General features: G+C 45.1%; 2 protein-coding genes across 4 annotated transcripts; one reads left to right on the top strand and one right to left on the bottom strand.

Annotated features, from left to right (window-relative positions):
* Window positions 1-2,605: 2,605 nt before the first annotated feature.
* Window positions 2,606-10,196, top strand: GTSF1 (gametocyte specific factor 1). 2 transcript variants are annotated; one of them, XM_057416650.1, is made up of 7 exons: window positions 2,606-2,660; window positions 4,770-4,867; window positions 6,805-6,931; window positions 7,180-7,266; window positions 7,721-7,781; window positions 8,227-8,309; window positions 9,801-10,196. In XM_057416650.1, coding segments are annotated over exons 1-7 (480 nt in total). In that variant the 5' UTR covers window positions 2,606-2,638; the 3' UTR covers window positions 9,803-10,196. The 2 variants fall into 2 exon arrangements, with proteins under 2 accessions (XP_057272633.1, XP_057272632.1); XM_057416649.1 differs by having other exon boundaries at window positions 8,221-8,309.
* Window positions 10,197-15,436: 5,240 nt separating this feature from the next.
* Window positions 15,437-25,666, bottom strand: GOSR2 (golgi SNAP receptor complex member 2). 2 transcript variants are annotated; one of them, XM_057416644.1, is made up of 6 exons: window positions 25,618-25,666; window positions 24,594-24,658; window positions 22,105-22,213; window positions 20,933-21,065; window positions 18,023-18,163; window positions 15,437-16,107 (listed from the first exon to the last, which is right to left on the bottom strand). In XM_057416644.1, exons 1-6 carry the CDS (start codon window positions 25,644-25,646, stop codon window positions 15,946-15,948), a joined length of 639 nt encoding a protein of 212 aa, XP_057272627.1. In that variant the 5' UTR covers window positions 25,647-25,666; the 3' UTR covers window positions 15,437-15,945. The 2 variants fall into 2 exon arrangements, with proteins under 2 accessions (XP_057272627.1, XP_057272628.1); XM_057416645.1 differs by lacking the exon at window positions 18,023-18,163.
* Between the last annotated feature and the right edge of the window lie 945 nt (window positions 25,667-26,611).

Below are 26,611 nucleotides of genomic sequence, written 5' to 3'. Positions count from 1 at the left end.
GAGTCCCTGGCCATCTGGCCTAGCTTTGTTGAGCCTTTGCCCAAAAATGGCCTCTTGGGCTTGGCGCAAATGCTGCAGAAGGGGTGTGTGGCAACTCCAAAGCTTGGTTGAGGAGCCTGGGCTGTGGAAGGCCTTGGGAGGGCAACAACCCAACAGGGACTTGAGAAGTGGATGTTGCTTTACTGGGTGGGGAGCAAAGGCTCAGGTAGAAAATGCTCCCAGAGAATAGCAGGAGTAAGAATGAGGTGATTCAGCTCACAATGCACGTCAGCATCCTACTGCCATCTCTGCTGTGGATTTCCTGAGGAAAGTCTCTGGAGAGAGGCAGGCAGTTGTGGGCAATCGTTCTTTAAGAGGAGTTCTCTAAAGCAGTGCTGTCACTATTAGGAAAGACTGCACAGAAGGTTGCAGCTGAGGAAGGGGGCTGCTGAACTGCTTCAGGACATTCCTGAGCATGATGCAAGAACCTCCCAGAGCCCTAATCAGCAGCAGAGACACTGGCAGCTTTCTCTACACACATCTGCGAGCCCTTTGCTAGCAAAAGCTCAAATGCAAGTCAGGAAAATTAGTTCTGCTGGAGAACAACAATATAAACGTGTTCTCCACTGGGGAGATCATCCCATTGGAAGATGAGCTTGCTGTTGGGCAGGTGCTAATCAGTCTAAAGAGGGAACAGACACACATGGCTCAGCTTCCTTGCCAAAGAAGATGGCCATGGTCATGATGCCTTTTGAATTCACAACATGTAGCCCTGAATTTGGCACAGTCTTTACCACCATGGTTGGAGAGCAGTACACAGTATTCAGCACTTCAAACACTGCTGACAGACTGTCAGCAAGTGAGGAGCTGCTTTCCTTCTGCTTGATTTTGCTTCAAGAAAAACGAGGTGAAGATCATATGTGGAAACAAGAAAGCAGAAGGCAAGGCAAGATGCACTGCTGCTCAGGGTGAGCTCTGCAGAAGCCATGTGTCATGTGCCCCATGCCCTGTCACCATTGCCCACCCTTGTATCAGCAATGTCCACTTTACATCCTGCAGCCCAACAGACAGCTCAGGACGGGCATCTAAGACACATGTCAATCACTCCCTGGCTGGGGAACACTCTGGAAATGGGGATGAAAAGGGTCATTCCTGTGTATAAACCCTTGGGTTTACATAATGATCAGAGCTGGGTTATGATCTGCATTAGTGCACATGAGAAATACTCCACTACAAGATCATGCATGCAGGGAGACATCTCAGTCCTTTGACAGATTTAGCCCATCTCAGGCTCCTGGAAACAATTCAAGGTTCTACATAGTTTTGCATATAGAAGGACATGCAGAGGCAAGCCTCTGTCTGTGGCTGAGAATGTCTGTCACTAATATCTCCACTCAAGCCTTTACTGCTCCCCTGGTGTCCTGTTACGACTCTATAAACATACTACCACTTGTATCTGAAGATGATTCTCCTGCTGTTACTACCAGAGAACATAGGTAATGTCTTCAGTTACCTCCTGAAATGAAACCAGGCAGGGCAGGATCTCCTGCCAGCAAACCATGCACTTGCCAGCCTGTAGTGGAGACCTCAGAGCAGCTTCCAGTGTCTGAAGGGGGATACCAGGATGCTGGAAAGGGACTCTTCATCAGGGCTTGTAGTGATAGGACAAGGGCTGATGGGTTCAAACTGAAACAGGGGAAGTTCAGTTAGATACAAGGAAGAAGTTCTGTACCCTGAGGGTGCTGAGGCGCTGGCACAGGGTGCCCAGAGAAGCTGTGGCTGCCCCATCCCTGGCAGTGTTCAAGGCCAGGTTGGACACAGGGGCTTGGAGCAAGCTGCTCCAGTGGAAGGGGTCCCTGCCCGTGGCAGGGGTTGGAACTGGATGAGCTTTAAGGTCATTTTCAACCCAAACCATTCCATGCTCTGACTCCAAACTGAAGGGACGTGCACCGTGGTTTGCAGATCCAGATCCCTACATCACCAACCTTCTGCTTCAAAACAAAACCATTTCTGCATTCACTGAACATGTATTTTTTGGCTGCAAAATGAGGCAATCGTGAGGCAGAAGCTTTTAAAGCCGGCAATGTGGGGAGAGGAAGCAGCAGGGATCTCTGCTTTCAATTGACAGAAAAACCTCTGGTTTTTATCACCTGCACCGCCTGTGCCTGTGAGTAGGGTATAAAAACGCGGCCTTCATTTAAAGCTGTCTCTTTGCTTAGAGCCTTTGAGGCACGAGACCTCTGCGAGCAGAAACCATTGCTCCAAAGCAATGGCGCTCAGCGGGCTTGCAGGAGGCACGGCTCCACCCTGCCCTCGGCCACCTTCCAGCTCACCCTCAGCGACACGGACACATTGCCCCTACCCTGGGACGCAGTTTCGAGGTTTCGGGCCCTATTTGGGGCGCCGGTGGCGAGGTTGGGTCGGGAGGAGCCGCCCGTCCCCTCACGGCCCGGCCCGCCGCGGCCCGGGTAAGATGGCGCCGGACACAGACGCAACCCACGGCGTTGCCATGGCAACCGCTGTACGGCGGGAGGGGCCCCGCGCCGTTGCTAGGAAACATGCGCGCAGGCGCGAAGGCGGCGCAAGGCGCGAGGCCGCGGTGCCTGAGGCGCGGCGCCGGCCGGTGTCGTGTGCTCCGCGCTCTCTGCATCGCTTCCCCATGGAGCTGGAGGATGACTTCGGTGAGGCTCGGGATGGGATCTTGCAGGGGGAAAGGGAAGGAGAAGGAAGAGGAAAGAAGGGGAAGGTGGCGGCCGTTCACTGTGTGCAGGCCCCAGCCCAGCCCGGCCCGGCCCGGCCCGGCCCTGTGCGAGTAGCTCAGGGTTTGTCGCTGGGCTTTGTGTGGAGCCAAGTGGGTTGTTGATTATTTTAACTAGGGCAATCTTATATGTGGTTACCACTCTGGTAACCATATAATATTGGTGCTCCGTGCTTCAGGTGTGGACTTCAGGAAGTATCTGGACAAAGTGACTTAATTTCGTTAAAGCGTTGCTCCCGCCTGTACTGTGGTCTCTGCTGACTCCAGACACGTTTTTAGGATTGCTGTGGATTTGGGTGTGCAGGCAGTAGGGTTAGGGACAGGTATCTCCTTCGAGCATGGCGTTGCTGTGGTGCTGGAGAGGCTCTGCTCCTTACAGCAGAGATACAATGTTAATTGTATCTCTTTACCTGATCAGGCCAGCTCCTGTGCTTGTTTTTGTGTCTGTTGTTTTACGTAATATGGTGAGAGCTTTCCTTTTCCTCTTGTCTCTATCTCCTTCCCTTTCCTGGTAGTGCACTTGGTCTGATTTGTGTTGAGCTGCTTCAAGACAGAAACCACTTCTGATTGCTCTTCCAGGGACAGTGGAATCAGTACAAAGCTTGTCAGTCCTTCTGAGTGAAGACTTTAGCTTTCAGCTGTTCTCAATGATCTAAAGTGACTAATAGAGGTGAGAGGTGCTCACAGGTAGCAGAGCTGGCTGCAGCAGCACTGCACAGCTGAGATGGAAAGAAGGATTGGGTCTGTCCCTTCCTTTGTACTGGCTCAGGCTCACAACTTTATCTTGTGGCTCATAACAGAAAGTCTGCTTATTATGACTGGTGAAACTGCATCTTCCTTGTCCATGGGAGAACGTTGGAACTAGATGACTTTTAAGGTCTCTTCCAACACAAACCATTCTGTGATCTTAACCAGTTGTCAGCCTGTAGGCTGATACAGCTCCCTGACCTGGCTGTTGAGACAACTGAGCACCAATGCATGTGTAAGAGAAGGGAATGTGATGGCAGGGAAGAGGCTAAACAGCAGCAGGCCATACCTGGGTCTATTTAAGACACCAGGTGCGCAAATCCTAAGCGTGCTAAAAGCACTGCAAAAAGAGTGTCAGAGTGGCAGGTCTGTTTCCCTGGTGTGTGACCCTCAAGCAGACCCACAGGCAGCACAAGACACCTGCGTTTCCTTCTGGTTGCCCCTCTTCCTCACTAAGAACATGGAAATGTGTTCTTTCCATAGATATATTCATACTTATATTTTAATATAAGTATTCAAGGCCAGGTTGGACAGGGCTTGGAGCAACCTGGTCTAGTGGAAGGTGCCCCTGTGCATGACAGGGGGTTGGAACTCAATGAACTTTAAGGTCTCAAATCATTCTAGGCTTCTGTGAATACATTCTATCTAAAGATAGATAAAAATCTGTATCATGTATGCCTGCACTCAGGCTGCTTCACTGTTCAGTGTCTGTGTTCTTAGGTATTTTAGCTGCTTTAGTAGCATTTCAGCTCCTAAATAATTGCCTGACTTCTGAAAAAGTTCCTTTACAAAGCCCGTGCTCCACATGAGGCACACTGCTTCCTTGGAAATGAAACAAAATTTCCGGGTGTTCTTCATCCAGCAAAACTAGCTGTTGATCCAGAAAGAGTTGTTTCAGGCTGACGGTGCTCCTGGAGGGCATGTCGTCATTCTACTGATTTTCCTCTAAGATAGCTGGAAGAGTAGTGCTGTTTTCATTCACTTTGAGTAAGTGTGGTTACCTGCCTAATATGGTAACTTAGAGGGTTGTTATGCTCAGTGCTCAGTGACAGACTGTTCTCTGTCTGTTTTGACTAACATCCCAGTCACAGAAACTTCAAAATGAATTTGGTTATGCAAAACAGGTGCCTGCCTTAATGAATGATTTCAAACTGAGAACAACCGGTTTAACTCCTTAAGATCACAGCCCTGAGGTGATGGTATGTTTTTTTCCCCACTTCGCTGTGTTAGTGACCCCAAATCTTTTCTTCCTAACCATTTTTTTTTCCCTCTTCCATTCTACTAGATGTTTTGGATCCAGAGAGATTAATACAATGTCCATATAATAAACATCATCGAATCAGAGCCTGTCGGTTTCCCTATCACCTGGTAAAGTGTAGGAAGGTAAGCTGGACTGCCAGACCTATAATTCTGTGCCTGTGAATATGACGTGCATCTTCTTTATTCTTATTGCATTTTCTTGCTGGCTGCTGTAAGTTTCTGACAAATAGCCTTGTTTAGCCTTTATTTCATAACTTTATTATTTGATTAGTAATAGCTTCAAGCACGTGTTAATTTACCCATGACCAGTGTGGCTTTTGTTGAAAGGAGGTAGAGATTCTTCATGGTCGGGTCAAGGAGGAAACTCTACTCTCTTCCAGCAGCTCACATGGAGGTCAGATACGTTTTTCCTCTTTAAGTTGAAGGGAGAACTCAGTCTGAGTTATGTGACCTGCTTCTGGCTCATCAGAGTGGAAGTGTTGTGATGTTGAAATTCACTCTTGAAGTGCTGGAAATGCAGCTGCAAACAGGGTTAGGATTTTTTTTTTTGGTCTTGCTAGTAACTATTTAAGTGCATCTGTCAGAAACTGTACTTCCTGACCTTAGCACATATGGGAGAGGGCTTTTCCCCTCCCCATCTTTTAGCCAGAATTTAAATACAAATCATTTAATAGGAAGCATTCCTTCCTCTCTTCTCCTTTGTTGTCCTCATGGTTTATTTACTTTAAACCTGCAAGTGCTGGCATCTGACTGAGCATGAGGTTTTGCTGATACTTTTAAAACCCAATTGTTCCTCTTTAGGTTTAGCAGTGTAACCTTGACAATGTATTTTTAAAATAGTATAACAGTGCTGTGTCTTGCAGTTAAGGTATAGTTGTTGGGGACGTGTCCTGGTATCGATACTTATAAACAATTCATTTTTGTGAAACTAGAGCCTTAAAAAATGTTAACTAACTAGTGAAAGCAGGGGACAGAACTAAGTGGCAAGTACCTCCATCATTCCAACTTTAAAGAGGGCTGAAATTTTCCTTGTTGACCCCTGAAGATTTTGGCAGAAATGTGCATGTGAGTTAGGTGAACGGTGTTGGCAAGGGAACTTTGAACCACGTTGGGTTTGTCCTTGTGTTGCATAACTGCTGAGCAGACAGTTTTGGCAAGCTTACCTAGTTAGGAGGACAAGGTGAGATAGTGGTCACCAGTCAGACACAGTTGGTGTCTAAGTAATTAGCAGAAGAAGGGCTCAGGGATTATTATCTCATCCATCTGAAGATGCTACTGTTTTCTTTGTAGTGGCAAGCGTCTGGGTGGAGATTGCCTTCTTACTTGGTAGTTGGTTGAATTTCCTTTGCATGCTCCATGCATAAAATCTAATTAGATGTTCCCAACTGCCTCAGCTTTCCATTGCTTGTGCAGAATGTAGCCATCCCACACAAATGGGGACACTCCAAGCAGAGCAGGTTGAATCCTTTCAGCTTGAACTGCATTAGCATTGAAAAGCTTCTGCTGCGTGGCAAGAATAGCTTGCTGAAGCTAATTGAAGCAAATGATGGGCACATGAAGACACGGCAACCCTGGCTGTATAGGCTGGGTAATGACAGACACCTTGGATGTGCCTGCAGCTTGTGCTGCAGTCATGTATCGGTGGTAGTGAGGAGACACTGCCTGGAGCAGCATCAGTACAAGGCACTTCTGCCTCTTCATCTACCTTGGGTGAAAGCCTGTTCCCTGACCAGCAGAGCATCTCTCCCCTACTGTTATTAAAATAGTTTCATCTGTGCTTTAAACTGTGCAGACATATTGCCAGCATTGCAGCAAACTGTAGGAAGTTTAGCTGAGGGTATGTTTCATTTCAGTCAACGCAATGGTGGCTCAGTTTCTCAGTGAATTGTTTTAAAGAACAGTCATGTTAGTTCCCCCTTCCTTGTTTAGTCTTTATTTTTTTATAGCTTTTTAAAGCAACATCACAAATATCCTTGAGGGTGGGTTTTTTTTCTGTGGATTAGCAAGAGATAAATGAACTTGAGAGATATGGCACATGATTTTGGTTTTCCCTTGTTTAGAGCTACCCTAAAGTTGCAAAGGAATTGGCCACGTGCCCCTTCAACGCTCGCCATCTAGTTCCTCGAGCTGACCTCAGCGGTCATATAACGAAGTGCAGTGACAGAGGGTTCATTGAGCAAGATGTAGGTAAGAGAACCGCTCGAGCTTAGAGAAGTTTGGTCATCCTGGGGACATAAAAGTCTCCTGCTTGTAAGGACAGCGCATAGGATGACCAAAAAGTGGAAGTCAAATTATTGTCTATAGTTTTGTGTGGCATAGCAGCTTTGGGAAAACTTAGTCTAAAGCCAGGAGATGTTTTACAACTTGATCCAAAGCATTTAATGCCTCTAAAGCAGGACTGACTGCTAGTCACTGAGTTTTCTCCCTTCCTGAAGTGAATCAGTCCTCTGACTTCAAGAGAGGACAGATGAATGCTGTGAGCACGTGGCAGGCACCTCCATGTGATGAAGACTGGGAAGCAGGTGAGGAACTTCCCCATCTGCCGCACCTCTGCCTTCTCCTTGGTCCTGTCCTTCAGCTCTACTTGTGGCAGTGTGAAACTAGAGATGCTGTTCACTTGGGTCTCGCTTTTAGGACACCTTGCTTATGCTCATTCCTAAAAGCATGCACCTCTTCACCCAGCAGGCTTTTCTTGGTGTAGAGAACTATTCAACATACCTGCCATAACTGGCATGGAGGTATATTTCCAAACCTCTGCTCCTTCTCACGTAAGGTTTGGTATCTTATGTGCAGTGATGATAATGGAAACTTGAGAACTTTTATGTTCCTCAGTTAAATGACAGTGAAGCAGACACATTCATCATTAGATCAACCTTTACTCCCTCTTGAACATGTAGAAATATGACAGATATTCCTGATCTGATGGTGGTTGCTGGAGTTTTAGTTCTGAGCCATGACATCTGTTCCCTTTTGCAGAATTGCTGGAGCAGTCAGAGTCTCCTTTTATTTGGGGCATGTGCAACTCTGGCATAAACAGGTAGGGAATATGAGTTTGATTCCTTACAATAATGTTTTCTATAGAGAGATATTGCAACCTGCCCCCAATCCAGCTTTGATGATATGACTTGGGCTGACTTTGCTAGTATTTGTCTAAGCCACTGTGCAGCAACAGTAATGCACTTGGCAGCTCTGCAGGTCTGTTTGAGCTCAGCCATGATCTGTCTCTCCTTTCATAAAGGGTGACAACAGTTCTACCTGATTTCACTTGTTGCCCTTCTTGGAAAACTTCCTAGTGTTCACAGCATGTGTGTGTGTGTGTGTGTATATATATATATATATATAAAAAATATATTCTTCTAAGCACCACCACCTCCAAGTGACAAAGTACCATCCCCTTATGTCCCTGCTCTTCTCAGTGCTGTTGTAAAATGCATAAATTTGATCACCTGTCAGGAGAAGTAACTGTAGTGTTTCAGTTCCAGGACCACCTTTGAGCAAAAGAATTGCTTGCCTTCAAGAGTACGTGCCCCTGAGTCCTTCCCATATACTGTATCATGGAAAGGCTGTAAGTATTATCCATGTTTTGGCACTGTTAATTCTGTAGATGGTGACAGTTGCTGTAATCTCTGGCTGCAGTAGTGCTCTATGGCCACTGCTGCATGGGCAGGAGGGGTAGTATATAACACTTGCCTTCTTGAGAGCAAATTCTGAGAGAATCTGGTGTGTCGTGGTTTGAGCCCAGCCAGTAACTCAGAGCAGGGTAAAACAAAGACTGCTTAAACCAGGGCTACTTGAGGGGAGGGTGGAAGTGGGAAGGAGCTTCCCCTGTTTTAGTGTCTGATACTGAAGTCACAGATGGTTATTTGCTATTAACTACAAAGCAGAAGCTTAAAGATGCTTTGGGGAATGGCTGTCTTGTTTCCTACTTGGAGCAGCTAACTAAACCTGGTACCTGGGGGGCTTTGCAGGCATGGCTTCTGCACAAGTCAGTGACTCCAGTTGCCATAGTGTCAGGCTGAATCTGCCAAACCAAACTGGAATGTCACTTGTGGATAACTGTCCTTGGTTACCAGATCTTCCTCCAAGCATTTGTTTTGTAAGTTACCCTCATCTTCATTTGGTGACTGTTACTGAGTAGATGGACGATAAATTTACCCATCACCAGTTCAGAGCCCTTCCCTCCTCTGACTGCAGTGAGTAGTTAACAGTAGTTAACTGTGAAGTTGTTCCAGTGATTTGGAAAAGGCAGAACTCTTGTGAAGTGGTGATGGATTTCAGGGGGTAGGAGTTTAAGTAGAGGAGGTAGGGTCTGATTAAGTTCCTAATCAAAGAAGTGACAGTGGGAAACAGAACAGTACAGGGGGATTGCACATACCCCTAAAATCTTGCCCCTTAGCTTAATGCTTTAAAACAAGTGTGTGTTTGAAAAGAGGCTCTTTCAGAGTTGTGTTTTGTGCTAATTGTAAAAGAGAGGCTGGAATTATGCTGGGCCAAAGGGGAGAGAGGAAATGCCCTGCAAAAGTGGCAGATATGTGTGAATTCAGGCCTTGGCACAGCAGGAACTATTGGAGTCCTATGTTAGTGGAAGTCATGAACCACACAACAGAGTGATTTGCAGGAATTTCTACCCTGCACCATAAGCATGTCTTGCATCTGCAAAGCAACGCTCCCTGCTGCTGTTCTCAGGAGAGTATGGTGCTGAGCGTGGTTTCTGTGGGACTTCTACTGGACATATCTGAGAACATTTGGTTGTTTGATGGGGAGGTGCAGAAAGCTTTCTCTGCAGGAGGCTTTCTAATGTCATAACAACTGTAGTCATTTGAGGGCCTGTTGCAACCTGGAGAGCATATAGTTCTGAGAGTTTCTTCAGCCTGCAAGGAGGCTGAGACTTCTTACTGTGTAATGTTAAATTAAAATGATCTGCATCGGCCAAAGCTGGAAGAGTTTTTTCCCTGGGCATGCACTTTTTGCTTGTTATTTTGTTGGCGTTTGAGTTTGTCCACATAGGGTGTGGGAAGTGCGTAGTTTGGGTTTTAAACTACGTTGTCATTTACAGAGACTTCTGCCTTCGTTGAAAACATCCTGATCACGCCTTTGAAGCTTCAAGCCTTGACGTTGTCACATGAGTGAGCCCGTGGTGCTTCAGGTCATATGTTAATGGGGAATCCTCTGTGACTTCTTTACAATATGAGTAATACCAAGCAGGGGAAGTTTAAAGAGTACACCTAAGTGCTCATCTAGTTTCCATTAGAGTTTTTAAGTTTTCTAACACATAAAACATGTTTGAGGTTCTAACATAACCGGTCTCTGTTGGGGAGGGTGGAGGCAGGAATAGTTTAAGTCACTCAGAATACATATTTGGGTCTGTGTAAATGTTTGGCTTAAGCAGTGTATTTCTAAAAGCAGATGCAAAGTTAAAAACAGGATCTAAATATACAAAGAATTAAGAAACCACATCTGGTATTTGTCAAGAAAGAAATGCTTTTCACATTTTGAAAAGTATGTTCCTCAAAGTACTAGATTTTTCCCATTTGTATTCCTATCAGTGTAACACAATACATGTGGAATAGAATGTACAAAATCAGGCTTATTTTAAAGTTCAGTTCTGTTAAGGTTCTCGTTGGTAATTTAGAATAAAAAGGTTATGAATACTCTTGGACTCATTCTAAAATTCACCTGCAGTGATTTGTTAGACTCCTGTTGAATAAGGAAATGCCTCCACAGTAAACCCTCCACTCAGCCTTTATTTGATTTTCCTTTTGCCACTTCAAATGAAAGTGGTGGCAGATGTCAGCTTCTGGATTGGCTGCAGTAGCTTATTTGCAGGATTTGTGGGCCGGAGTGTTGTAATTTTAGATAGATGCCATAATTGGGCCCCATTATCCTAATCTCATTTAATTGCCAGTTGGTGAAAGGCTTAGTGCAGTAACTGCCTGCTTTTGGTTGGGACTGCCCTGCAGAGGAGGTGCAGAGAAGGGCTTGGAAGGTCATGCTTGTGACTGCACAACATCCCCTGGCCATAGTAACTGGGGGGTAGGGACCACAAGAAGTGGGTCTGTCTTGTAAGGTGGGTGCGACCAACACGTGATAGAGCTCTGAGATCTGAAATCCCATATCCTCAGTCTCCTCAAGCATGTCCTGCATGGGCTGCTGCCTTTGAAGAGCAGGAAACCTATCATTTTACTGTTCCCTGCAGTTATCTGGGAGGGTTGGGGAAAGTGATTAACAGGCTGCAAGGGTGTAAAACACAGAGATGACCCTCCTCCAGTATTATGACTAGGTAAAACCCCAATATTATGTGTCATTGGGCTGTCAGCTCCTTCTGATTGTTTTGTATTCACCACAGAACAAGGAATATTTTCAGCAGTATGCCAAACAGCAGCTACTCCAAGGTAGCAGAGTGAGGACTTTCATGTGACTACCACTATGGTCACAGCCACAATATTCCTGTGTTAAACTCCCAGTCTCTAGTGATGGGTAGGCTGGTCGGTGCTGGAACCTTTACCCCCTAGAGGCTAGATGTGGCCCTTGCCAGGAGAAGTTGATGGGATATAGGCAAATACTAGCCCCTTCTGGTCTGCCAGGGAGGGGTTTGGAGCGTGTACTTACTTCAACCTCAGTTTCTTGGAAGCTCAGCAGTGCCTGTGCTTGCTGTGAGCACTCCGATGGGTGCATCCTGCCTGCTGGGCCATTTCTGCCTTGTCTGGGCTACCAGCGTTGTGGCAACAGGACTGGTCCGACCAGAAATGCCTATGGATACCTGGGATAGAAATGGTTGTCAGCAGTTGTCACTTGTGACTCAGAGGAGAGGCACTTTTTCCCTTTAGGCACAGATTCCTGGACACACCGGAATTCCTTGTTGTTGCTCCTGGTGCCCTCTTAGGTTTGTTCAGACTACTGGGTAACCAAATCCTAAATGTGCTAAAAGCCTGTGCAGAAAAAAGGGGCAGAGCAGAAAGGATGGAAGAAGCCAGGTCTTTCTCCATGATGTGTACTCCACAGGCAGCACAGGGCACCCATGTCTTCCTCTGGCTGCCACTCTGAGAATATGGAAATGTGGGCTTTCCATAGAAATATTTTAATATAAATTATATATACATTATATATTATGTATAATATATATAGAATACATTCAAATATATTATAAATAACATTTTAATGTGTTGAAAGTCAGGTTGGACAGGGCTTTGGAGGAACCTGCTCTAGTAGAAAGTGTCCCTGCCTGTGGCAGAGGGTTGGAACTGGATGAGCTTTGACATTCCTTCCAACACAAACCATTCAGTGATTCCATTCTAAAATTCTTATACTTACACAGTATTACTGTGAAGACATGACACCATCACTTTTGCATTATGTCACAGCTCAAAAAGAGGTATTTTTCTTCTACTGTTGAGACATTTGATATTGTTACTACAGTCACGGGTAGTGTTATTACTGGTTTTGCCTCATGCTACAGGAGATGTTGCTTTTTGCATTCTTTGCTGGATGTTTTGTCATTTAATAAGTGGTTTGTAGCTGTGGGGAACTTGAATGACTGCAACGCAAAACATAAATTGCAAGGGAAAGATGATCTTTCACACCTTCCATACTAAAAGATGCAAACTGGGCTACTCCACATGAACCCTCTCCCTGCTGGTGCCTTCTCCTCTGCAGAGGCCCCTCTTCTCTCTGTCCATTCTCAGTGAACTGGGAAGAAAATCCACCCTGCATTTCCCATCTCCATTCTCCTCATTGCACACTTTCTCCCTCCATATGCAGGACATTCCTGGTTTATGCCTCCCTGCATGTTTCCATTTGGCTCCATGCTCCCCCTCCTCATGGTAGCAGAAACAGCCACCTCTCCCTTTGGTGGAGACTTCAGTTCCTTCAGGTGGAGCATCTTCCACTACTCACCTTCCTGGGCAGGCAAATAGTGGGAGAGATCACAGGAGGAAAGACTTGGGTCACTCAGCTGCCTCCTCTCGTGTCCCCACTGGCTGGAGGCTTTCATTCCTTTTGCTGCCAATGCGTTTATACAAGCCCTTCTTATCCCTCACTAGTTTCAATGCTGGCTGAGCTTTGTCCTTCATTATCCATTCCTCCAAGGGGAACTGAGCCCATTCCCACTTCCTGTAAAATTTCCTCTTCACATCTGAGCTCAGGCAGGGGTTCCTCATTTGGCCAAGCCAGCTTGTGCCTACCTGTCTCAATACTGAGAATACCGGAATGTGTCCAGCTTGGTGAGGAACCTGAGCACATTCCATGTTAGCCAAGGTAAAAACCTCCATTTGGTTGAAAAAGATCATCTTTATTCCCATCACATGAATCACATCATGTCCCACCCTTGCCCCTTCATGTATAAAATACTGGTAAAAAGGCTTTTTTTTCCAGAGGCAAGTTAATTTCCAATATCCTCTCATGAGAACAGTTCATCCAACAGCTGGGATACTTGGCCATGCCACACGAGTTCAGAAACAAAACAACTCTGTTGAGGGAAATGTGGTCTTTAGGGCGAAAGAAAACTACAGAGAGCCACAGCAGCAACATCTGTAAAGATACGAGGGTTTCAGCTCTGTCTCATTTCATGTTAGGAGGAATCCTGAGCCTGCCTGTGCTCCTGCTGTACTGACAGAAGCACAGATGCCCTTGTACATCGTTTTGGACTTGACATGTAGTACAGATCTGTTGAAGTCATCAAATCCAGTTACCCAGCCAGTTCCTTCAAGCCCCACACTGCACCTCTAGACAGTGAATAGCAATGACACTGCTTACAAAGGAGAAATCAGCCTACACGAGTACATGGAGACCCTAAAAGGGCAAAATAAACAGAACCATAGTAAAATGCCAACATAGTTTCAAAACCAGGAAACAAAAAAATCCAGTTCCAATTACTTTATGGCTCCTACTACAAGCCAAGTATAGGAAACAAATTGGCTGAAGTCCCACCTTGGTAGAAGACAAATGCTCCTATGCCAGGTCACAACTACAAGAACTTGACACACCATCAGAGGACCATGAAGTTGTAAACTCAAGGTGGAATTGGACCAGTTTATGGGAACAAAAAGTATTTGTCAGGGATCCCTTAGAAGGTGCCCAACTGATCTCAGAGAAGAGGATCTCTCAAGTGCACAGTATCTGAGTCTGTGAGATTTCAGATTTAAAATAAATGTAAGGTTGATTTAGATACAGGATTTAGATTAAAGATACAGCAAGACAGGTGATTTATCACTGCAGATTTCCTCTCCTTTTAATTCTCTCGTCCCTCAAACAACTGTACTTGATCTGCTAACGTGTCTCCCTGGGAAGGCCTGGTGGACTGAGGAGCACAGAGCACAGAACACTTCAGGAGCACCAAGTACACTGAGAAGCAGAAAATGGACAACCAGAAGGCATGCTGCAGACTGGATATGTAACAAGCATCAAGGCTTTCTTCTGCTGAACCATTTGAGAGGATTATCTAGGCACTGACAGCAGCCTGGCCTTCACTTCTGTATCTGCTTGAGCCAGCCAGTGCTCTGAGCCCTGGCTCTTCTCCTGCCCTGTGTTCCAAGTATGAAGCTGACTGGCGTATAACAGCAGATCAAACTGGGTTCTCTCATCTGGGCATAAAGCTGTACCACAGCACATAGGCCAGGCAAGCTATAAAAAAGCTGCATAAACAGCTAAACCCTACTTCACTTGCCCATATTAACCCAAATTCACTTTGTACAGTTATTAATACCATTTCTCCAGACTGCATAATAAAAGCAAAGCTCATTGCATCAGAGACAGAATGCAGAACTTGTATCTGTTACCAAGTAAGAGACTCACAACCATTCCAGGCAGAAAAAAAAACCAAGGAATTGCCATCATTATGCCACATCATCTGAATATGACCTTTCTGTGTTGGACATCTGGAAATGCACCAGATTTGTACACACATCAGAATGGGAATATATCTGAAGGCTGATTGAAATGGATGATGCCCAAAATCTCAGGAAAGCCATTCCAATGGAGCCCCCCCCCAGTCCACAGGGAAAGTGCCATATTTAAACAATGAGGCGTTTCAAAGCTGGCTGTCCTCACCTCTGTGAGATGATGTGTATGGCAGTCTTTCACAGTAATTCTGCAGGTACAAAGGGTAACACAGAGAACACCCTTCACCAAGTGTGAGGGATGTTTTTAGCATCCCAAGGCACGTAACTTCAGGAAATTCTTTTGACACAGCTCATTTTAAGTGAATGGTCTGTTGCCCTGATCCCACTGTTACTCTGAACAGCACAGAGAGCCCATTCCAGCTCTATGAACATAAAAATCAGAAACCTCAATTTGAGCACAGTGAGGACTTGCCTGCTTCACAGACTCAAAAAATACCATCCACAGAGCACAAAACCCCAACCAACAGAAAGTGAATACAACTCACCAAAACATGACGTGCACTAGCATTAAAAATGTCTTAGAGGTTATATTTGGTACTAGGCACAGTGGGATGACACAGGCTTGATGTGCATCTAGCTGAAAGCAGGCAGTACAGCATTCAGCTTCCACTGGGAAGCTGCAGGGCATAAAAAGGTACCAAAACATACCTCAGAGGAGAAGCATTTCAGCCTAAAACAGCAATACTTGTGCTGGTTAATACTGTATGTATAAACAAAAAAATTAGCTGAGGTTATAACCGTGCTTTAAAACCCTTCCCCACAAATCCATCTCCCTGCAAGCAAAATGGTGAGTCTGCAGATGGGAATCCTTTACTTCCCATCTTTCCGCACACTGGCTCCCCAGGAGTGTGCTACAATTGGTGCAAGTTCTCCTCAGGGGCATTCTTTCATGGCAAAATACAGTGATCAGGGTCCCTTCTAGCTAGTACAGGAAAGGCTCATTACATCTTATGCTCTGCCTTTGAATCCTCTTATCCCTACCTATCCCTATCCAAAGGACACTCCTACCTTGCAATACAGCTGGGTAAAGTTTTCACTGCTGCTTCCTACTTAACAGACTCTTAAACTTGCAGACAATGAGGTGAGAGCAGGAGGGGATGGGGTAATTTTTTATAGGACCATTCTCAACTACAGTGTTCCCAGAGAAATTTGTTTCCCTGTGTGCTTCCCGCATGAGTGTGATTTGTGAACACTGGAGTTCACAGGAGGGGCTTATCCAAAGCAGCACTCAAAGGAAAGTACACTTTGGAGGACAGTCCATCTTGCTCCAAAAGACCATTGCCTCTGATAATACAGTTCAGTAGCTCATGTCAGATACTGCACGACGAGAAACATAATGACACAAGTCAGAATCATTCCCCCAATCATGAAGTATTTATCTTGGAAGGCTCGCTTCTCAATCAGCCGCATCACTGTGTTGGATAAGCCCAACATGTTGGCCACATCCAGGATCTTCTTATGAGTACCCTAAGAATAAAAAGACAGCAAAGAGAAACAATTAACCTCATGGTCCAACACTTCTTATTCCACACAGCCCAAGAGTATTTCATCATGCGTGGCAAGTGATGAATTCTGATCAGTGGAACTTGCTCTTAGCCAGCAGTTCCTACAATCTAAGACCAGGACCCTGGAAATAGCTGAATGGTGAGACAGATTAATTCACACACACAAGTAGGAACGTGGTTAAAGATACACAACAATCTGTCCAGATGGAGACATCATGAAGAGTGTCTCAGAGAACATGCACTCCCTACAGAGGCATTAAGAATTTTCCTGGTCCTTTTCCAGACACAGTCCAATAACAGCTTGAAGTTTCTTCATCAGACAACCTTTCTTGTACAACTTCCCTCCTGCTGAAGCACAGTTCATACCAACAGGAGGTTGAAAAGTGGGTCTAGAAACTCGTAAGGCTAATGGTAGAGTGCAATGAAAAGGCATATAAAAGTGTAGTTAATGTGATTTCAAGAAATCTTTCCAGAGAAAAGCACTGAACAAAGGGTGCAGACAGGCCCACACCTCAGTTCTGTTTCACTGCTGAAGCAGTTGGTATTATTCAGAATGGGATGCCACCAGTTTCCACATCGTGAGCAGTAAGCACATGACAGGCAAACAGGACAGGAGGCAGCAAACACCCTTGTCATACCATGGTAATGATAATGGACCTAGTGTCTCAGAATGCCTTCTGGGACCAAGTCTTTAACAGCACACCCTGCTTCAGAAAGCCTTAAGATTAGTTGTGTCTTCTCTGAGCAGGGACAATAGCACAGATTCCCATCACAGCACTCTACTACCTTTAAATAAACCTCTGCCTTCTGTTCTCCCAGTCCACTGAATCTGTGCTTGCAGGAGACTAAAAAGGTGAAATTTGGCAATGGCTTTCAGTATAAACCTGCCTTAAGATCAGAAAAGCTCTTTGTGGACAGAATCCAACTATATTGGACATACATGCACAAACAGTTTCTCAATCCATAAAATACACAAACTTGCAGTACCAAGTGAGATAACCAGTTTCTTCTGTGGAAGGTCCTTTGCTGAAATCAGGTTATGTCTTTGTTAGTTAGACATAATCACTTTTTTCACCTCATTTCATACCCCTCACATCAAACCCTGGATACTCTGCTTTCAAGTTCAGCACTTCTGTCTCTGCAGCAATGTTTCCATGCTAGTTCACAACGAAAGAAAAACTTGCTTGGAGAACAGAAACCAAATAGGAAGCTTTAAAACCAAAGCAAACATAGGAAAGTGAAGACTTTTCAAGTCTTGGAGTCAGTGGAACTGTACAGCCAGAACAGTTAAAGTCTTGCAATAAGTTAGGAATACTTGGTTCATGCACACTTATATCCAATACCCAAGAAGTTACATGGAATAACAAGCTTCCAAATTAACCCATTGATCTTTGTGAGCTGTCTCCAGGCTGACTGCTTCTGCCAGATTTGTAAATGAGCAACAAAGTCTTTGGTACGTAAAAACAGCTAAGCTAAGGGGAAAAGGAATAAGAACAGCTATTTCCTCATCTGTGAGTGAGAAGATAAATACCTCTGAAAACATAAGGACCTGATGCTTCTGAAAGAACAGAATTCACAGCATCCCATTCTTTAACACAAAAAGCAAAAGGGAACAGAACATAACGTTAATCACTCCAGATAGTAAGTACCATGCAGGTGAAGATTGTTAGGCCATCCAGCCCCCAAAAGAGCTTAAAGATGTTCCTGCTAGGATTATAAAATGTAAAGATTTCAGGTTTAGTTTAAATGGAGTTTTAGCCTTCAAGCATTCTCAGCTTGAAGCAGTGTAATGGAAGAAAGTCATGTATTTGTTTTACTTAAGTCATCACAAACACAGGAAAATGTGGGGTCTTTTTGGTAAAACAGGATGCCCCCACCTTTAATGTCACTCTCTGGTCCCTCAGGCCCTGAAGGATGTTGGTCCCACTGCCAATAAGATCATCCATGCCACGATGGGCATTCTGGAGGGATTCATTAAACTGTAATGTTTCGTCGATCGGTATGGTGGTGTCAGAGTCCTGTGGGGGAAATGCAGGGTCTTGGTTACCTTGCCTGCTCACACACACAGTCCACACATAGTTAGATCCACAAAAAGAACATGCAGAGACAACTGTGGCAAGAAAACCTTGACAGGACTTGAAGGATTATGTTTTAAACAGGTTTTCATACAGATACTAAATACATTTATATTTGAGTAGAAAAAGGTAAGAGGAGCCTATGGGAGGCAAGCCAAAAGGCAAAGTTGATCAGATGTGTTCAACTGCAATTAGTTTTCAAAGGCTAAAAAGTCAGATTAAAAGTGGAGAATTTCTTATAGACTGATCTGGGGTAGGAAAGGGTATTACAAGAGAGAACATCAGAAGTAGCAGAAGGTGTTTAACGTGGAGTCATGTGATCCCTGCAAGTGAGAGATTTTGATTTAGTATCACATTTCTAAGTGACAAAAGGCCTGCAGAACACTCTAAGTTTACATCATGGTGCATACTTCTGAGGAGGGCAAAAAGACATTGACCTTGCTCCCTGAAGGTCTGATTTGCTCAGCAGCCAAGGCCTAGGCTTAAAAAAAACCCAGAAACCATTAAAAAGTAACATTTTTTCCAGAAAAGATGCATTAGCTCAAATACGCATCTGGAAATGGAAATAACTGGATAAAACTGTAATCTGGATTGCACAAGAGAATGGAGGATGTGATCGCTTTTGTCTTTCAAAGGCCTCCAGTTTAATCTTCTCTGGACACCTTTCCATCCAGAGAATCAAGATGACAGCTCATCACTCCCACCCTGCTTTATGAACAGGAATCATGATATTGGTAAGAGGTAAGCATGGAACCACTGGCATACCTGCTCCCATGTACTCAGTACAAGAGCTACCAACATGCAGAATTCATATTTAGGCAAAAGATGGTTTATACCCTACATCTGACTGCTGGCTGGAGGTTACAAACACATAACATCATCAAACTTGCTCTGAGGAGACTCTGGTGATTATTATAGATGTTAATCCACTGTCAGATGTTGTACAGCCTCAAGGGGTGTGCTGCTGACTGTAAAAGAGTGAATAAAGGACAAGAGTTGTTAGCAGCCACAGGGTCAAAGTCAGTGGATGAAGGACCTGTGTCAGCACACACGTCTCTGATCAAATGTCAATGAAGCACTGAGGTTGAAACAAGTGTCTTGTCTTACATGAGCCTGCAGAGCAGGAGCACTTGGATTTGCAGCTGAGCAGCTGTTATTTCAGGTATGTATAAGACTTCAGATGAGCAAAGATTCGATTTCCTAAATGAGGAGCTTGTAGGGTTTCATCATACACCCCAAGGCAGCAAGAAAACTACCAAAGATTTGACCCTCCTCACAGGGAGACTCGATGGCATCACCTCTTTCATTTGCTGTTAGAGGTTTTCTCCAGAATGGTATGAGGGAAGACCTTTACATAAAGACTGTATTTCTCTTTGAATTAAGCAAATTGTTCAGAACACTGCTACAGCTTTCCAGAGATGTTCTGCATGTTACAGTGACTTACTCAGGATGCTTACACGCTCAGCTGTCATTTCTATTTAATAGGGTAGTGTATAAATAGAATATGTGTGAACTTGTAACCACAACAGATAGGCCAATAGCTGACAAATCAATCATCAGTTTCCTATTAAAGGGTCATTCTACTTTAAAAGTCACAATTCTATTACGAGTTGAAAGAAATACAAAATAATAATGGTTTGGGGTTTTTTCCTTTCATCTTGAGACACCTTTCAACATCTAAAGGAGAAAAAAAAAAAAAAACAATTTGCCATTTATTTTGTATTTGCAGAGCTACTGCTCTTCAAAACTGTTCCACTTACATGTGTTTTATTTCTGGACAATTTTTTCCTGTAGGAAAATGTCTCCATATTTGCAGAGAAACAACACAGGGTTTTAAAACCAGATCAGGTTTCAGTGTTCCTTTCAAATCTTGTTTATAACTTCAAAATAGCCAACCTAAAGCTCAGGCTCATCTTTATGTCAGGCTTTGAGAAGTGCACTGAACCTCCCAAATCTCAAGAACATAAGACTGCTCTCCCTGATTCTTCCTTGCCCTAACAACACAGATAAGGAATGATAACATAATGACAACACAGATAAGGAATGATGGGTTATATGCAATTAACAAGAAAGAAAAAAGAAAGAAAAGAAAAGAAACCCACAAAAAACAAACCAAAGACTAGCTTTTGAGTCACAGCGAAATGAAAGCTGAAAGCAAACCTACACTATTTAAGCAAAGGAATTTGCACTGGGGAACTTCCCAATGGAGGAACTAAGAATTAACAAGAACAGGTGGAAACACATCCCTGTTATTAGAAACTTTTAAATCATTTACAGATAAAAAGCAAGGGTTTGTTTTTTTTCCAGCTGTGTGATTTGGACAAATTAAAGCTTGCTGACATCTACTGACAGCAGTGTGTATAACAGACAGTTTACAGATGTCAGGATTTGACAAAGGCATTGGCCACAAATCCAAATCAAAAGTGTAAGTACATTTGGTACCTAACTCATTTTCCCCTTTGCAACTACCAGATAAAGTCAGGCACTGGATAAAACAGGAGCAGCAGCTTCTGGAGTCTTTACTACTGCCTCTGAATGGCTCAGGTGTCCCTCATGAGAGCTGTACTTTTTCAGCACATATTGTTATTCTTTTCTATCTTTATTCCACTTACATCTCACAGCAGCATAAGAGTCACCCCTATGTCTTGCCCAAAACTCCTCTGAAAGCCTAGAGCTTCTAGAACCCAGAGAGCTAAAGCAAAGACTATTTACATTCGTAGTGAATGTACGTGCAAGCAACTCCTCTCGCTGTCGCTCCTGCTGCTCCCGGATGTAACGGCGATGCTGGAAGTTCCTCAGAGCTGTCTGCAGGTGCTGAACATCATACTTGAGCTGGTCAACTCGGCTAGAAAAGATCAACAGCAGCGAGACATGCCCAGCGATAAAAATACCATTTTTTTCCAGTGTTCTTAATAGGAATAACGGAGCATTATAAATTAACAGTGACAAATAATAAAGAATAATGGGTTCTACTTATCTAATAGGTAAAAGTCATTCAAGCTTAGGCCTGTATTCCAGGCTTAGATCTTCTGTGCCTCATTTTTCTACTGAACAGGTGATTATTTAACTGGGGGCTAAATGACACACTTGGACATCCTATCTCTTCAGGAGTTATATATATATATATATTCCTCATTTAACACAGATCTGGAAAGACAGCAGGATTTGTAGGGTTTCTATTTCATGACCCCCTTTCCATAAAAGATGAAGCTTTCAGGTTTCATTAATTAGCTTCAAAGTCAGCAGGCAATACAGGAGACCTCTCCATTAGGCTAAAACAAATGACATCCAGAACTCTGTGGTCTCTACTTAAATTTTTGATTATATAAAGAAAGCCTAGATGACTATTTCAGATACTGACCTCTATAATACAGCTGACGTGAAATCCTCCCCTAGTATCAACAAAGACGTATTAGGACCAAACATTAATAGCAGAGTCACAGAATAAAGTAGAACTGAAGGTCCTGAGCTCTTTGGTTCAACCTCCTGCTCAAACCAGTGCTCACTTCAGAAACCTCCTTATTTTAGTCACCAATGGGTAGGAAAGTGGTCCAGAGAAAACTATACCAACTGAAGTAATTCTACTCCTTACCTCCACAAATGCCATTAAAAGCAAATGCCATATAAAGAAGAAATTTAAGCATCCAAGTGATACGTTCTGATCATCTCAGAACAGAGCCATGAATCCAGCTCCATCACCAGTTTATGGTTAAACACAGGAAAGCGATTTTGCCCTCTGTACCTCAACTTTGCTAGCATAGAGCACAGAAATAAGCTACACAAAGTACAAAGTTTTCACTCGAATGAAAAGGCAAAGGGCTTCAATGAATGTAATTAAAATAATACCAAAGACTACACTATCATAGCAAAGGTGGTGAACTTACAGTTTAGCATTCTGTCGCTTATTGGGAGGTTCTTTGCTGGACAGGATTTCCAGACGTTCCAAGTTGCTGAAGATATTGTCTATTCTGGCCTGAATTTCATTTTCTACCACTGCAAGGGAATAAAAAAGCACTCAAACCAGGGTTTAAAACCTGACAGATGCAAATCCTTACTGGATAGGAAAAAATCATCAGTAACCAAGAACTCCAGATACCATGAGAAGCCACTTCTTTACCATGATAATTTGAGACTCTTGCCTTTTCCTCCACCTTCTCCAAGGAAGGAGCTAGGAAACCCCCTGCTCTTTCAAGGTATCCGAGCCTCTTTCCCTGTCAGCTCCATGTATTAGGATTTAAAGATCCCACATTCTGCCCTTCATCCTCTCCCTGTTCCCTTGGATTGAATCGCTCACAGGAGCCAATAGCCAAAATGATTCTCACAACAATGGCAGTTTAATGGCAAACGGCTAACAGAGTGTTAATACACATCATCCATACCTACAGCAGGGGAGATTGACAGAGCATGGGAAGGATTTAGGAACTGGTAGACTAGATAAAGAGCTCAGAAAGACCTGGCCAAAGCCCTTTCAAGGGAGAAAACAAGGCCACCATAATTGCCTCTGTAATCATCTATATTGCAATTGCTTCTGTTAACCTGTGTAGAAATAGCAAAGGGGCAATAGTACACAGTGCAAACTCACGTACTTTAATGAGGTGGGAAATGGATACAAGTGGGGCAAGAGTCATATGCTTTCAGTTACACTGCACAGCAAAACTCAGTACAAGCCACAACCCCCTTCTTACTTGACAACTGCATTTAACCATGTCCCAATCCAGCATTTCACAACCCAAGAGAATTGCACAGAAGGGCAAAAGACAGGAGCGCTATTAATCACCTGCCAGGTGGGTCTGAAGGTGAGTTGTAGGGCTGCAGGTACACACCCTCCAGAGCACGTCCAGGCTATCACGAGGACATAGGCACTGTCATGCCTGTGCAGCCACAGGGAGAGTCCTGCAGGCTCAGACCTGCTGTAAATCACCACCAAATCCTACAGGCACCATTTGTTCTTATTGCATTTAGACTCGAGGTACTCAGAAAAGCATTATTAATTAACTGCCAGCTACTCCACAGTACCACAGGACTCCCCAGAGAATCCCATTCAGCAGAACCCAGAAAAGCAAAGAGCACCTACAATCCCTTTTCTTTGCCCTTTGATCTCACACCAACAGTAACTAGCTTACATATATAGACACAAATCAATCGAAGTGTCCCAATTCATCTCTCCATCATTCAGTACAGCTAAAGTTAACAGAAAAGCAATCAGGAGAGCAGAGAGACTATGATAGCTTTCGTTAGTCCAAACACTTGTATTGTTATCTTGGTCATCTCATGCATTTCTGAGCAAGAAGGGGTTGTTCACCCACAGCTGGAAAAGGAAAGCTGTAACAGAAAGTCTGATTTCCTGGCTTCTATTCCTGCTCTCCAGCCAAAAGATAATCCCTTCTCCTATAAATTCTGAAATGCTAATATCTAGAGCACATATCCATCCTTAAATATATATCTAGAGAAACAGTATGTTCATTTATTGTCTGTATAAAATGGTACACAATCCTAGCAGTGTCCTTCCCCTGCAGAACTTCCTGATGAGGCCCATTAGCAATTACTCATACAGAAACTGGAGTTTCAAACACAGGTCCAAAATACACTTGCCAAAGTCCTGCCAGAAAATATCACAGTGTTTTATTACAGTCATTTTATTAGCACAGGCTTATAGTCCAAATTCACTGAAGCAATTTCAAACCTACTTGTTCTATGTATTTCTCATCAGCAGATGGAATTACAGGTTCTGATTCTGATGGAAAAACAATCATCCTGCTTAAATTCCTGCACTCCAAATCATGGCATCTTCCCCAGAAACTGGACCAAGCATCTTTTGGGAAAGACTGCCAATTAGTGGATGCTTGAGGAATAGTAAAATGACAAAACAGATACACAATCACATTTCTCAGCATTCTGAGCTTCTACCAAACTGAATGTGCAGTTATGTCCACATCCATGTGTTCATTAAACCTCCATAACTGCATCACTGCAGGGTTTTATAACCTGTTTATGTTGAAGGCCTCCACAGCAGACCCTGACAATGAGTTTCAACATCTAACAGCACCAAAAAGTCCCTGGCATTCCCATCTCAAGGCACTGCAGAAGCAGCCATAGTAAGCACTACCTGCCAATGAAGGACTTGGAACAGGAAGATGATCTGAAGTAAAGTCTTGCTCTGTCTTTTCTGCTCTGCCCTTCACATAAAACATCACCTTATTGAAGTGAAACAGCAAAGTCATTCTAATGCATTTCCAGCTGCTGATGTGTCTCACCTGCTGACCGCAACGACTGGAAAGCCCAATTTGTACATCCCATGATAAAGTGCACAGGTTAATGATGCAAGCTAAATCAAACCACTACTGGAATGGAACTTGTCTCACCAACTACTTACAGTGCACTGATTCTTTGTCTGAAGTCTCCAGGCGCCCCATGTAAGACTGGACCTCATGGACTTGCCTTTCAAAAGACAAGGAGTAAATGAACAGAAGTCAGTTGAGAGCTATGAAATCAAATCGTTTGTCAAAGCCTCAATATTCAGCTTCTTTTACTTGAAAGTACTTTTTTCAAACAGAAAAGGAATGAGCTACATTCAGTGCATCACTGAGCATAAAAACCCCAACCCCATTCTTCAGGATGGAGAAAGCTGTGTTCTCAATGTGCACCTACAAAATAAGCTTAAAACCAAAAACAGAGGTGAAAAGGCTTCACGTTCCCACCCCATTTGTAGCTCCCTTTCTGTATTTATAACCTGAACTGGGCCTCCCACACCTGGCACGCTAAAAGCCATCAATTCAACCCAATCCGCAACAACCGCAAAGTCAAGAGTTGAGGCTCGCAGCAGGACCGGTGAGTGCTGAGCCCAGCAGAGGGAAGATCTGACCCCGCTCCTCCCTCCCCAGATCACCTTTATCTGTGACACGGCGTGGATTTTACCGGCACGGGGTCACACGTTTCCCAGAGTGGTTTAATTTGTGTCCATCAGACATCTCCAACCCCTGCTGCCATAAGAATCCTACTAAATCAGCATGCCGTAACGTATGGATAGCTGATAACACTTGTTTCTAGGGAATCACAGCGGGCTGGGTTGGAAGGGACCTTAAAGCTCCTCCAGCTCCAACCCCTGCCACGGACAGGGACCCCTTCCACTGGAGCAGCTTGCTCCAAGCCGCTGTGTCCAACCTGGCCTTGAACACTGCCAGGGATGGGGCAGCCACAGCTTCTCTGGGCACCCTGTGCCAGCGCCTCAGCACCCTCACAGGGAAGAGCTTGGGCCTGAGAGCTCACCAAGAGCCGCAGCGAGCGCCCCGGGCCGCAGGCCCCGCACCCGCCCCGCACCCCGTCCCCTTCCCCACAGCCCCGATGCTCGGCGCTGCGGGCGGGCCGGGCCGGGCCGCGCTGCCCGCGGGCTCACGCACTTGTTGGTGTGCTGGTACAGCCCCTCCATGCCGCCGGGAGCTCCCCGCCTCCGCTCCGCCGCTGCCCACGTCGCCGCCGTCCGCTTCCGGCCCCGCCGCCTCTTCCGCTTCCTCTTTCCCACCTCCCTGCAAGGCGCCTGCGCCGCCGCCGGGGGGCGCTGCAGAACCGCGGTGGCGCCGCCGCCCGCCTGCGGGAGAGGGGTGGGGAGCGCCGGGGGCCGCGGGCGGCGCCGCCCGGGTTCGGGTCCGGGTCCGGGTCCGGGTCCGGGTCCGGGTTCGGGTTCGGGTCCCTGCTCCAGGAACCACCGGGGGACCCCGGGTGTCCCCTGCGGGCAGCCCCCACACCCGTGTCCGCACCCCCTGAGCGCCCCCGCACCGCGCCCAGGCTCCGGGTGCCGGGGGGATCGTCCCGGTGGGGGTGTGAAGTGCACCCAAACAGAGAAGCTGTGGCTGCCCCATCCCTGGCAGTGCTCAAGGCCAGGTTGGACACAGGGGCTTGGAGCAAGCTGCTCCAGTGGAAGGGGTCCCTGTCCATAGCAGGGGTTGGAGCTGGATGGGCTTTGAGGTCCTTTCCAACACAAACCAGGCTGGGATGCTATGAGAAAGAGCACTTTGAGAGGTGGGGGAGCTTAAGGCAGACAGTTCGTGTCACGCTGTTCATCATCTGATGCCTTGAGATGGGAACAGTCTCCAAAGTGTTTTCTTCTGCTGCTGCTCATTTACAGTTAAGGTTGTGTCAGTTAAGCATACAGGCTGATCACGTAAGAGCAAGTCACTGAGCATCACACACATGTAAATGAGTGAAACAAATACGTATCTTTAATCAGTGAGAGAGTCTTGTTCTCATGTTGGTTGATGAGAAACTGAACATGAGCCAGCTTCAGTGTGCGCTTGCAGCCCAGAAACCAACCCTATCCTGGGCTGCATCAAAAGGAGCGTGACCAGCAGGTCGAAGGAGGTGATCCTGCCCCTCTGATCTGCTCTTGTGAGACCT

This window comes from Pezoporus wallicus, unplaced genomic scaffold (genome assembly GCF_028554395.1).
Source record: "Pezoporus wallicus isolate ANWC-B61680 ecotype Strahan unplaced genomic scaffold, APGP_CSIRO_Pwel_v1 scaffold_7850, whole genome shotgun sequence".
NCBI lineage: Eukaryota > Metazoa > Chordata > Aves > Psittaciformes > Psittacidae > Pezoporus > Pezoporus wallicus.
Note: the sequence above shows the minus strand (reverse complement) of the source record. Positions and strands in the feature narration are given on the sequence as shown.